General features: G+C 34.9%; 1 protein-coding gene and 2 long non-coding RNA genes across 4 annotated transcripts; 2 read left to right on the plus strand and 1 right to left on the minus strand.

The window, feature by feature from the left end:
* The first annotated feature begins 1,058 nt into the window (after positions 1–1,058).
* On the plus strand, positions 1,059–2,941 carry LOC148583591 (uncharacterized). The gene is made up of 2 exons (XR_015909136.1): positions 1,059–1,463; positions 1,658–2,941. It is a non-coding gene; the product is annotated as an uncharacterized LOC148583591 (long non-coding RNA).
* A 481-nt stretch (positions 2,942–3,422) lies between these two features.
* Positions 3,423–6,845, minus strand: LOC132190387 (uncharacterized). Of its 2 annotated transcripts, XR_015909125.1 has the most exons (4): positions 6,824–6,845; positions 6,515–6,645; positions 5,105–5,206; positions 3,423–3,790 (listed from the first exon to the last, which is right to left on the minus strand). It is a non-coding gene; the product is annotated as an uncharacterized LOC132190387 (long non-coding RNA). The 2 variants fall into 2 exon arrangements; XR_015909124.1 differs by lacking the exon at positions 6,824–6,845 and having other exon boundaries at positions 6,515–6,815.
* Positions 6,846–10,781: 3,936 nt separating this feature from the next.
* On the plus strand, positions 10,782–12,133 carry LOC132190724 (UPF0481 protein At3g47200-like). Its single transcript, XM_059605774.2, has one exon. The coding sequence runs from the start codon at positions 10,796–10,798 to the stop codon at positions 12,131–12,133; it is 1,338 nt and encodes a 445-aa protein (XP_059461757.2). The 5' UTR covers positions 10,782–10,795.
* Positions 12,134–13,423: the final 1,290 nt, after the last annotated feature.

A 13,423-nucleotide genomic window follows, 5' to 3' on the forward strand; every position in this document is an offset into this window, starting at 1 on the left:
AAACTATCTTTTAGTTCCTTATCTAAATACACCGTACAATAATTTCCCTAAATCTTCCCTATATCATTAAGATAATATTTTTTTACTTCTATTTTTTCTATTCTAGAAAAATCTGTCTATTTTCTCCCCGTCCCTCTCTCTCTCTCTAGTCTCCATTGATTTCTAGGTTCTGATATTTTGTTTGTTTGTTGATTTACCTTTCTTTTCAAGCTCTGAAATTTCGTGGTCGTCCAACATGATTCCCACCTTCTCTTTCTCTGTTAGGGAAATTTTTTCCCACAACTTCTTCGGTTCCTCCTCCATAACTGATTTCAAGTGGTGGAATATTCAATGTGTTTGGGTTGATGATTTTGTGGATTTGTGATTTGTTCATTTTGAGGAATTTATGGTTTCATCATTTTGAAGATTTTGGTCTTCATTTTTTTTTTGTTTGTTCAGTTGTTGTTGACTGAGAATGGGAGACGAGAGAACATGAGAGATATAGATCCGGTTCCATGAGAGATAGAGAGAGGCGGAGAGGAAGATGGAAGTGCTGTGAAGAAGAAGAGATGAGGAAGAAAAGATCGGGAAACACGAGATCGAGGAGAGAGGAAAGATGAGAGAAACTTGTATTTTATCATTAAAATAAAGCATTGGGTAGCGATAATGTTTTCCAATGCATTGGAAAATACTGTACGTAGCTACCCCTTGAAGTAGGTTAAATTTAGGGCTTTTGACGTGGGTGTGGTTTTGTGGTTTTTTTTCCTTCTATTTTTTTCTTAAACTTAGGGAAGTGAATGCCATATAGGGCATCTGCTGCTAATGCTCTTACAAATAACTAAAGTTTGGAGGAGACTCCGTATTCAATAAGTCGTCATCTTCTTCTTCTTCATTTCTTAACTTATCTAACCGGAGAGTAATGATACAGGTTACGCGGCGTGCGTGAACAGTAACGCACGCCGCTGACGTGGCATGTGCCACGTCGTAACCTCTATTTAAAAAAAAAAAAAAAAAATCCAAAATCCTGCGTCAAAAACCCCAGCCCCGTCCATTTGATTTCCCCCCAAAATTTTCCCCAAACCATTCTCCCTCCCATTCTCCCTCCAAACCAACCATTTCTCCCCCCACCGGCACCGTAATCTCCTCTCCCCACCGTTACTGCCGCCGACGACCCCAAACCCTTTCTCCCGAGAATCACATTTCATTCCCCCATTTTTTCTCCCCAACCCATTTTCTTCCTCCACCGGCACCGTGAGTCTTCTCCTCTCCCCACCGTCACTGCTGCCGATGAGCCCAAAACCACCCCACCGTGCGATGACCAGCTCTACCACGCCTGGGACCCTCACCGACCTGGCCCATTGGCACTGCTGTTAAGGTCAACAGCGCAGACTCCGATATCGCCTTCAATTGCGCCAGGCGGCCTCCACCACGCCAAGAAGGTCAAGGCCTCTTGAGACCCTCGGGCTCTTTGAGACTTTTACATGGTTGAAAAACCAAGGCAAAGTTAGAAAGCCATTTCATTTTGATTTTATTTCCACATCTGTCACTTTCTGCTTTGTCTATTACGTTTCAATTTCGTTCTCAAATTTTTCATGGGTTATTTTCTATTTCAAATATAATGGTGAAATATTTGTCTTGGAGTTTTCTATTGCTTAGTTCTTATCCTTTGCCCTTCCAGAAATCTCCTCTTCATCAATGTCTCTCTCAGGTACTCTCTCTTTATCTCTCTCTCACATTAGATTTGACTGATTGGTTAGCTTCTAGTGCTTGTTTTACTTAGTGACTTATGGAGCTTTGTTGGAAAAAGATTTGCTGAAGAAGAAAAGAAGTGGGTTTATCTCAGTGTTTTATTTCCTTTTTACCAACGTGATGATATGTTCGGCTTAGCATCTTGCGGACCCAGTTCATAATTTTCTGTTGTTTGCATTGTGATGGCTGATCAGATGGTTACAAATTGTAAATTTTAATGTATTTTCATTTATTGGGTGCTGGAATTTAGACTACTGGGCATACATTGAATAAGGTACAAATATGAGAAATTATCATTTTGCTAGATTTTTTTTTTTTTTTTTTTTTTTTTTTTTTTTTTTTTTTGTGTTTCTATTTGGACCATTGTAATTGGTCTCTGTGTTATTTTTTCTGCATAGGATGAGAAGGTCTATAGTAATTTCTAATTAATCACTGAGGAGATAACTTTTATGATGTTGGAAAATTTTATTTCAAATCTTGCTTTCTTACTTCTAATTTTTAGTGGTGTTGTAGCTTAAAATCTTCTTGTGGTGTTGAATAAGGCCAATGTAATCAATATATGAATTTGTACCATAGAGTTCTTAAGGCCAGTTAAAACTTCTTAAGAGCTTTTTTGACCGAGGGGTTACTCGAGTAATGAGTGCTTTTATCAAGAGTAGAAGATGATTTAGCCTCTAATTTTGTGTCTCAAAAGTGCATGCTAGGATTTATCAATAAATTTTCTGGCATTTTCTTTTAAGAAGCAAAATTCTACATTTCTTCTATACTGGCTGAGGGGTGCTTGTAATTGGATAGTAAATGATATTATTATATCGATTTTGATGTTGAAATATGTTGTTCATATGATTGCTAAGATTTTATGCTAAGCTTTACTTTGTTAACCTAATTGATGATTGATACTTGATCCATATGTATGTGTGCTAGTGTGAGGGACTTTCCTAACGCAATTGCATTTCTTGATGACAGGCATTGCCTATTTCCTGATGATGTTAAAAGATCATGTTCTACAATATGGTTGAGAAAAGACAACAATTATTTCCTTCATGTGACTAAACATAAGATTCTTTTGTTCTTCTGTTTTTATCCCTCTTGATTCACTATGTATTTGGTAGGTTGTAGGTACCTAGTGAATTGTACATAAAATTGATTATTGGAATGCTCCCAACTCTTGGCCTTATGTAAAATTAATTATTCTATGTGTAAGTTTGTTTCATCTCATTTGATTCTTTTAGCAAGTGTTGTTTGCAAGAATTTATGATGGAATTAAACATTCTCAAAAAATTGTGAAGGATTGGTTGTTTGTTTGACAAAAAATGGTTAAGCTGAAGGAAAATATTGAATTAAAAAACGGATGCAGTATAATCTTATGTCTTGATAGAGAAACATGCAGCCGATTGATAGCTAAATTTGCACGTGTTTTGGCCACCTCACAATGCTAATGTGTGCTGAAGGTTGCAAGCATAGCAAGGGCATTGTTGATAACCATATAGCTTTATTCCTTTCTGTTTTGCAAGTGAAAGATATATTTGTTGTCAAAGTTTCAACCTTGAAAAGCAAGTAGAAAATCACACAAGACTTTTTCGACAACACATCATGACTTTGACAAAACAAAACCAACAAAGTACATTTAATTTTCACGAACTAAAAGATTCTATGCTTCAATAGTATGAAAATATTGAAGGATGTAGCAAAACAGAACAAAGAGAATTTTACAAGCTTGCAACATTAGTTTACAGTTGACCCATAAAAGGAAAAATGTAACCTCTTCCTTTTTGCAAACATGCGAAATACTTGCAAAATAATAAAATAAGCCTATTTAGGGTATCACTTGAATACATTTTAGTAATGAATTTGTACACCAATAATTTACAATAAGCAACCAAGCAACTCATCATAGAAAACGCTGAGGACCTGCGATCCCATGAGTCTGATTACATTAAGGAGTTTTGTGCAACCAGAACATGCAAAGAGATATATTGAATATACAAGAAGTTGAGGCCCATCATGGCTATGCCGAAGACTACAACTGATGCAATACAGCATGAATGGCCTTCAGATAAAGCTACATCAAAATCAAAGTAGTCAATAAGAAAAGGACCAATAAGTCAAACATTTAAAAACACATGCATTTTAGCGAAAGCAAATTTGGATATATTTTAGACAGCCATGTGAGAATGAACTAAATGGAAAGGTCGTAGTGGGCTAGTGTTAGTCAACCTGAGTGGTTCTTTCTTAATAGCATGGATTTATAAGAGTCAAGCATAATGTTAAAAAAGTTCATGCTAAAAGAGGACTTCCTATTCTGAGTTAATCCCATTGTTCTTATGTGTCACAATTATCCAAACATGCTTTTGACTCTTCCTTCGTAGCACATCTACATATTGGAGATACTTTCTGCAACTGAAAGAAACAATTCACTTCACCTTCCCTAGGTTTAGAAGTGATGGTGGCATAATTGAAACAGCAGTAGGTAACTATATGTTTCCTTTGGCTCCATTGAGGCCAGAACTTTGGTCTTGGTGTTGCCTCACAATTCAAGAGAAGTTAGCAATGGGATGGTACAAAACAACCACCAGCCCTTCTTTCTAATTTTGTGCCAAAAATTCACCAAATTAAACTTCAAGAGGAGAATTTTATAAAAAAAATTGATGTCTTCTCAAGAGTTTTGTAGAATATCATCATATAAATTATAGACCAATTGCATGCCACCATTTTTTTTTTTTTTTGGATAGGTAATTACATGCCACCATTTACATAGTATTACCTACTAGGTAACGCATCTGAAATGTATAAAAAGATTGGAAGCACAAGTAGCAAGCCATGAAAACAGCATAACTTCAACTCATTTGGTGGCATCTTCAGTAATTTTGATGGTTCCAACTCTCCATTTAGAAGACGCTGGACTAATAATGCATTTTTCTACCAAGAAACAAAAGAAAGTGACTTCTTTTTTCTTTTTCTTTTTTTTTTTGAAAAAGGAAGTTAATAAAAGTAGCAAGACAAATGTGACTACTTTTGCAGCAAAATGTACTCATATCTAAAGCTACGTGCTGTTTCCTCAAACCAATTTAATATGCTTTGTTTATTATGGACCCTAAGAGCAACAAACCTTACATATTGAAGGACTCGAGTCCTCAACTATGAACACAAACTATGCCCAAAAAAAGTAAAGGATTCATCTCATCAAGCAAAGGCATAACACTGTCTCTCTTTCATTCAAATGCTTCTAGCATTTGCTATTTACATGCTTGCAAATTCTTATAAAGAGAACCATGCCATCATTTTCTATTTACTCTTGCTTAGAATTTGATTGTTCAAAGATAACATTCTTCATGCAATAAACTAAATTATCAACATCAAAAGAAAAGCAACTCACATAATGGTGGAACATCTCCACAACCTTCTCAGCTTCTTCAACAGTACTCATAGTGATAAACCCAAACCCTCTACTTTGATATGTTCCCCTCTTGTAATTCACCTATAACAAAATCAGTAAATTAGCATAATTTCATGGCAGAAAATTCCCCATCTTCCAGTTTTACTCTCTCACACACACAAAAACCAACAAAAATGCAAACTTTACCTCATCAATCTCAACAATTCCAACAAGATGATGTCATGTGAATGAATTCTCCAAAAAAAGAAAAAAAAAAAAAAAAAAAAGGCTTCTCACAAGCCCAAAGATCTGGAGAGCGCATTGGAAGATGTTCACCCCCAATGTTGCTGCATTCACTTATTTTTGTATTAATGGACACAAAATCAATTAATAGCTTACACAAGTTGAAAAACCATAAGCAACAAGTATGCATAAGAAGCTACGAATCAACAGCAATGAGGGAAAGGTTAAAAAGAGACCAAAAAGAAAGAAAGGAAAAAAAAAAAAAGAGTTGGGGATTTCAAAATTAAGCTCTAGCCTCAATTATAACATGTTGCAGGCCACTTTTAAATCAGCACAAGTTCATTATCCATTTTACATTGATGGTTCATCAAATCCGTACAAATTTCAACTTTGCAAACAAGTTTAAGGAGAGCTTAAGGTCTTAGGTCCATGGCGGGGACACTCTGAAAACAAAACATTTGACAATAACACAACTCCACTAGAATAGACAGCGATATCTTAGAATGGGAACTTGAGAGAGTTTATAGGTGCTCCAAATGAACCAATAGCTATTCATATACTTTTCTAATGACCACCAAATGGCTTTTTGCCTTCTTAATGAGGTGTATAAGAGAATGTGCTTTTTGGAAGGTATTCACATAGAATTGACCCACATAAACAAAACAAAGGTGTTCATATAGAATTAGTATTGGTGGGCTCTTTTTTGGCTTTTTTCCTTCATATATTCAGAGGCATCATAAAAGTTATCATCTGAGTGATGAAGTAGATTTTGCTATAGACCTTATCATCATACGCAAATAACATTGAGACCAATTACAATGATCAAAAAAAAAAAACTCAATTTTCTAACAATATTATACTTCTCAGGTCTGTACCTTATTCAATGTATGCCCAGCAATATAAATTCCAGCACCCAACCAATGAAAATATATTGAAATTTACAATTTTTTAACCATCTAATCAGCCACCACAATGCAAACAACATAAAATCATGAATTGGGCCCGTAAGAAACTAAGCTGATCATGTCATCGCATTGGGCAAAAGGAAATAAAACAATGAGATAAACCCAGCAAATCTATTTCGAACAAAGCTCCATAAATCACTAAGTAAAACAAGCACTAGAAGCTAACCAATTAGTCAAATCTAAAGCGAGAGAGAGAGAGTACCTGAGAGAGACATTGATGAAGAGGAGATTTCTGGAAGAGGTGAAAGGATAAGAAGAGCTAAGCACTAGAAAACTCCAGGACATATATTTCATCATTAATTCTCACTCGGTCTTTCTCATAAACGAAGCTTCCTTTTCACAAAGAAAATACCAACAACCCATTTGAAACAGAGAATAAGCAATGAAAAATTTGAGAGCCCATGAAAAATTTGAGAACGAAATTGAAACGTAATAGACAAAGCAGAAAGTGAAAGATGTGGAAATAAAATCAAAATGAAATGGCTTTCTAACTTTGCCTTGGTTTTTCAACCTTGTAAAAGTCTCAAAGAGCCTGAGGGTCTCAAGAGGCCTTGGCCTTCTTGGCGTGGTGGAGGCCGCCTGGCGCAATTGAAGGCGATATCGGAGTCTGCGCTGTTGACCTTAACGGCAGTGCCAATGGGCCGGGTCGGTGAGGGTCCCAGGCGTGGTAGAGCTGGTCATCGCACGGTGGGGTGGTTTTGGGCTCATCGGCGGCAGTGACGGTGGGGAGAGGAGAAGACTCACGGTGCCGGTGGGGGAAGAAAATGGGTTGGGGAGAAAAAGGGGGGAAATGAAATGTGATTCTCGGGAGAAAGGGTTTGGGGTCGTCGGCGGCAGTAACGGTGGGGAGAGGAGATGACGGCGCCGACGACGGTGCCGATGGGGGGAGAAATGGTTGGTTTGGAGGGAGAATGGGAGGGAGAATGGTTTGGGGAAAATTTTGGGGGGAAATCAAATGGACGGGGGTGGAGGTTTTTGACGCAGGATTTTGGAAATTTTTTTTTTTTTTTTTTTTTTTTTTAAATAGAGGTTACGATGTGGCACATGCCACGTACGCGGCGTGCGTTACTGTTCACGCACGCCGCGTAACCTATATCATTACTCCTAACCGGATTGTGTTATTTTAGCCACTTTATAGACATAGTTAATTACTTTGGGTTAGGGGTGCAAAGGCGGTTACGGTTAGCGGTTAGTGGCAATAACCGCTAACCGTAACCGCCTTAGCGGTTAGTAGATTTCACTAACCGCAACCGCTAACCGCTTAACGGTTAGCGGTTAGCGGTTAACCGCCGGTTAGCGGTTAGTGAAATAGATAACCGCCCGCTAACCGCTTTTTTAAAATTGGGCTTTTTTTTTGGGCTTTTTGGGCTTTCTTTAAGGCTTTTTGGGCTTTTTTTTTTGGGCTTTTTTTTACCCTCATTTTTTTTTCTTGTATTTTTAATATCTTCTTGGGCCCAATTGCTATAAAAAGAGCCCATATTGAAAAATCAAAAATATTTGACCCAAAATTTACATTTACTTGTACTTTAAAAAAAATTTCTTAAATATTAAATCATAACCGGTTAACTTTTAAAAAAAAAAAAAAATCAACACAACATACAAAAAAAAGTTCAAATTTCAGACAACTGTCACAACATATAAAAAAAAATAAAAAAAAAAGTTCAACACAAAGCATATAAAATAAGTTCAAAAAATGGTTAAATTTCTTTTTCTAAAAAATATTCAAAAAATACATTAATACTTCAATTGTGATTATAAGTAACACATTGTTGAATCTAATGTCAATTACTTAATTTGATATTATATAATTATATAGTCTCATTAAATTACATCATATGATTCATATGATTAATTATTTAAATTCTTATCATATTTACTTATAATCTTTTTTTTTTTTTTGAATTGAACTTAATATCTAATGGTAAATGGTAATGTTCAAACTCCTAAATCCTAAATTCGCAAAGTATCTAATAATGCTTTAATTAAATTGTAGACTTGTAGTTATAAGTAATATATTGTTTAATTCAATTGAATCAATTGTGATTATCATTGTACATGAATCATATGATTAACTTGTAGACTTATGACTTATGAGTTATGTCATATTATATATGTATTATTTATTATTATATAATCATATGATTTAATGATCAAGTCATCATGTGATATAATCATATCAATTATAGTGATAATATATAAATTACTAAAATTATAATGATAATACATTAATACTTAAAATGTGTTTATAAGTAACACATTAGTCATTGTTTAATCCAATGTCAATTATTTAATTTGATATTATACGAATCACATCATCATTGTACATTAATAATATGATTCACTTGAAGTCTTGAATAAAGTATTTGAATTGTCATCGAATCATATGATTAAGTATTGATATTATACATTTATATTATTCATATACATATGTAGACTTATATAGACTTATAACATATATAGACTTATAAATTTATAACATACATTGGAAATAAATCTCTAGATATTTAATTGTTGTATTAGTATGAATTTGTATACTTATGAGTTATGTCATATTATATATGTATAATTTGTTATTATATAATCAAATGATTTAATGATCAATCTCATGTGATATAATCATATAAATTATAGTGATAATATATTAATACTCAAATTGTGATTTAATTATTTTTTTAAAAAAATTGTGATTTAATGATCAAGTGATTATATCATATAATCATATAAATTATAGTGATAATTTTTTAAAAAAATTGTGATTTAATTATCAAGTGATTATATTATATGTATAAATATTTTTATAATTATAAAAATATATTATATAAAAAGGCGGTTAGCGGTTAGCGGTTACAGTTAGTAGACCCAATAACCGCTAACCGCTAACCGCTAGACGGTTATAGCGGTTAGGCGGTTAGCGGTTAATGCGGTTAGGCGGTTAGACGGTTAGGCGGTTGGCGGTTATAGCGGTTAGCGGTTAGAAAAAACCGCCCGCCTTTGCACCCCTACTTTGGGTTTACACCTTATGATTGTCAGGCCCCCACAGGCGACACCCACATTCACGTTCTTTACAAATTAAACTTCATAATTGTTAGCTAGGCTGCTTGGTGCTTGAGTATTTTGGAGTAGGCATGTGATTAAGTGCAAGCAAATGTCAAGTCTCATTCATGACGTTGAGAATATATATATATATATATATATATATTATGTGGGCAACATGATGTTGATAATTTTTTTTATTAATTAGCACATTATGTTAATTTTTGATGCAATGATGATTTTGCTTTTTTTTTTTTTTTTTTTTTTTTAAGTTATTTTTATTTAATTAAACAAAACATAGAATCAATTACTTGCTCAGTTGTTTGTCAAATAAAATTTTTTAACACGCATGTAAGTAAGTTCGTATTTTTTTTTTTTTGCTTAACTTGTGCACATATTTCTTGTAAGGGTTAAATACCAAATACCCCCTTGGGGTTTGGTAACTTTATTTTTACCCCCATGAGGTTTCATTTTTATCACAGGACCGGCTTCTTGGGGTTTTGATAAAGGACCAAATTAGTCCATCCGTTAGTTGACCGTTAGGACTGACACGTGGACCAATCAGATGTTGACACGTAGTACCTATTTAATTTTTTTTAAATTAAAAAAAAAAAAAAAATGGGGGTGGCTCGGTCACCCCCTTGGGCTCCAAGGGGGTGGCCGAAACCACCCCCTGTACCCACTGGGGGTGACTCGGCCACCCCCATGGAGCCTTGGGGGTGGCCGAAACCACCCCCAATCACCATTGGGGGTGGTTTCGGCCACCCCCTTGGCACCCCCATCTAGCCAGATGGGGGTGGCTTGGCCACCCCCATGGCCAAAGGGGGTGGCCGAGCTACCCCCAATTGGCCAAGCCACCCCCAATTTTTTTTTTTTTTTTTTTTTTTTTTTTTTTTTTTAAAATACATTTTTTTTTAATTTAAAAAAATTTAAAAAATTAAATAGGTGCCATGTGTCAACATCTGATTGGTCCACGTGTCAGTCCTAACGGTCAACTAACGGATGGAGTCGACTAACTTGGTCTTTTATCAAAACCCTAGAGGGGTCCTGTGATAAAAATGAAACCCTAGGGAGGTAAAAATAAAATTACCAAACTCCAGTGGGGTATTTGGTATTTAACCCAATTATAAGAAAAATAAGTTATATTAGCTGTATGAAATAAAACGATTTACTGAGAAAAAAAAAATTAGTCCGCAAGAAAAGAAAATAAAAAAAAATCATGTGGTAATTAATTTTCTTTTTTGCATGTGAATTTGAGCAAAGTCAAATTAAGTAATTAACACAATAACTCACGCAAGACAATGACAATGACCACAAGTACTATTGATTGAGATACTTCATTATCTTTCTAAATTTTTGTTTTTACGTACGTTTGAGGTTAATTATAATTTGTTGATTGTGTTATCAGCTAGCGATTAATTGTTCGATAAAAAAAATGGAAAGAAAGCAAATGAGCCATTTAATCGACATAGAAGACCCTCATGTTCCATTGGAAGATTCAATGGGAAAGGAGTTTCAAAGCTTGTCTCTCTTATCCCCTGCATGTAGCATCTATAGAGTTCCTGACCGACTACGTCATCTCAAGCAAAAAGCATATACACCAAAGGTTGTCTCCATTGGCCCCCTACGTCATGGTGGTAGTGAAGCCTTAAAAGCCATGGAAGAACATAAAATGAGGTACCTGCGAGATTTCGTTGGACGGACTGGGCAAACCTTGAAGTTTTTTATTGACGTTGTAAGGGAGAAGGAAGCAAAACTTCGTGAATGTTATGCAGAAACCATTAATTTTACAAGTGAAAAATTTCTCAAAATCATTCTGGTGGATGCTGCCTTCATCCTTGAGGTCTTACTCAAGTCCTCCAACCCTAAACTCCTAGAAGAAAACGACCGCATATTTAACAAACCCTGGTTGATACAAGATGTTTGGGCAGACATGCTTTTGCTTGAAAATCAGCTTCCCTTCTTCATTCTTGAGCATCTTTTCAATTCATACAAAACAGATGTCCTTCTGCAAAATGATGGGACGACACTTACAATCAATAAGCTTACAGTAGACTTTTTCAAAAGCCGAATGGAGTCACTGGGAATAGAAGAAAGATGGGACGAAATCTTGTATGGTGATTTCAAAATCGAACATTTTGTTGATCTCCTACGACACGTGCAATTTAAGCCTGATGATGCTGAGATAGCAACTCGTAGAAATATGAAACTTCGGACACTAACCACCCCCAGTGCGACAGAGCTACACGAGGCTGGAGTGTTGTTTAAGGTACGGGATAAGAGCAAAAATCTTTTCGACATAAAATTCGAAAAAGGGAAACTAGAAATCCCAAGTTTTATTTTAAGCGATGAGAAAGAATACTCAATCAGAAATTCGCTTGCATTTGAGCAATGCCATTGTAGTGATGAGAACTACATAAATGACTATGTTATCCTTATAGGTCGCCTTGTCGAAACACGCAAGGATATAGACTTATTGGTGAAGCAGGGGATTATTGAGAATAGGATTAGCAACAGCCGAGATGGGTCACTTCTGTTAAACAAGCTTGCCGATGGGGCTATTTTGGACCAGGAAAAGTTCTCTTTTGCTACTCTTTTTGAGGAGTTGAACAACTACTACAACACCTCATGGCACAGGTGGAAGGCACACTTGAAACAAAGATATTTCAGAACACCATGGGCTGGGGTTTCGCTTTTAGCAGCTGTGTTTCTGCTTATTCTCACTATCGTACAAACGGTGTGTTCTTTGGCTGCGTTTTTCCCAACACTTAATCCTTCTTCTAATTAGTTCAGATTATGCATACTTGTTTTTGTGTTTATATTTGTGTGGGTTAAAATATTCTCATGCCCTTCTAGTTCTGTCAAGAACAAGTTTTCTTTTGTATTGAATATTTGATAAGATGCATTCGTTTTGTGAAATAAATATACTAGTGTGGGTGTACCAACATTTTACCACTTAAAATGATCTTCATTGAGTGCTAAATGCTAATAAGTTAATCAAGTTAAGCTTTAGTCAAGTTAAAGATTCCATTTTGATGCTTCACAAATCTATGCCTCGTCATAAAAAAATGATGAATCTTGATATCAACCTTTAGGCCTCAGAAGATAGCTTTCACTACTTAGAGCATTTCCAACAATAAGAGGTATTCTACCTAGTCAAAAAACATAATTCTCTATTTTAACTACTCATTTTTTAATACCAACTCCAACAAATTCTTTATTTCATTCTTTATTTTAGTAAATATTATTTTTTAATCTTTCGTTTTTTTTTTATTTTTTATTTTTTATCCACGACCTCTATTGCATCATCTTGTAAATTGCAATAGAATTGATTCACGCAGTATACCTGTGTGCTATTTTTATTTTTCCATTTTTAGTTTGTCAATTATATGCATGCTATTCAATTTTTTTGGGAGAGTTTTTAGTGATTCAAAAAACTTGAATTTATATCATAAATTCATGAAGAGAGAAGAGAGAAGAGAGAAGAGAGAAACGTTGAGGGAGAGAGAGAAGAGAGAGAAAATAATGTGAAAATAAGATTATATTCAACAATGTAGTGTGCTACAGTGAATAGCAATATGAAGCTATTCACTGTAGCAGTTAAGGTATAATAGCTAATATGAAGTTATTCTGTTGGAGCAAAAAAAAGGACAAAAATAGCTAAATGCAGCTAATATCTCTATTTTAGCTACACTGCTGGAAATGCTCTTACAACCGATTCACCAACATTACTCATTGCCAACACTACCAAAATAAATAAATAAAAATCCATTACGAATGACTTTTAGCGACGACATGCAAGTCATTGCTGATAAATCTTTGCAAATACTTCGACATTATTGCTCATTAGCGACAACTTTGAGTCGTCGTTGATATCTCCTTATCAGTTATTACTAATAATAGCGGTGACTTTTGTCGTTGCTGATAATGTTATTACTAATAGATTCAGAACCCCTAACGAGATTTCATCGGTTATAATAGGTTATCAACAATAACTTAAAGTTGTAACTAATATCTTATTATTATGAGAAATGATTCAAGTCAATATTTTTCTCATATCATCTCATAAATTCAATAG

This window comes from Corylus avellana, chromosome 9 (assembly GCF_965113065.1).
Source record: "Corylus avellana chromosome 9, dhCorAvel1.hap1.2, whole genome shotgun sequence".
NCBI lineage: Eukaryota > Viridiplantae > Streptophyta > Magnoliopsida > Fagales > Betulaceae > Corylus > Corylus avellana.

Bases quoted from the DNA above. Each gene is read 5' to 3' on its own strand.
- LOC132190724 (XM_059605774.2), top strand. From the start codon at position 10,796: ATGAGCCATTTAATCGACATAGAAGACCCTCATGTTCCATTGGAAGAT.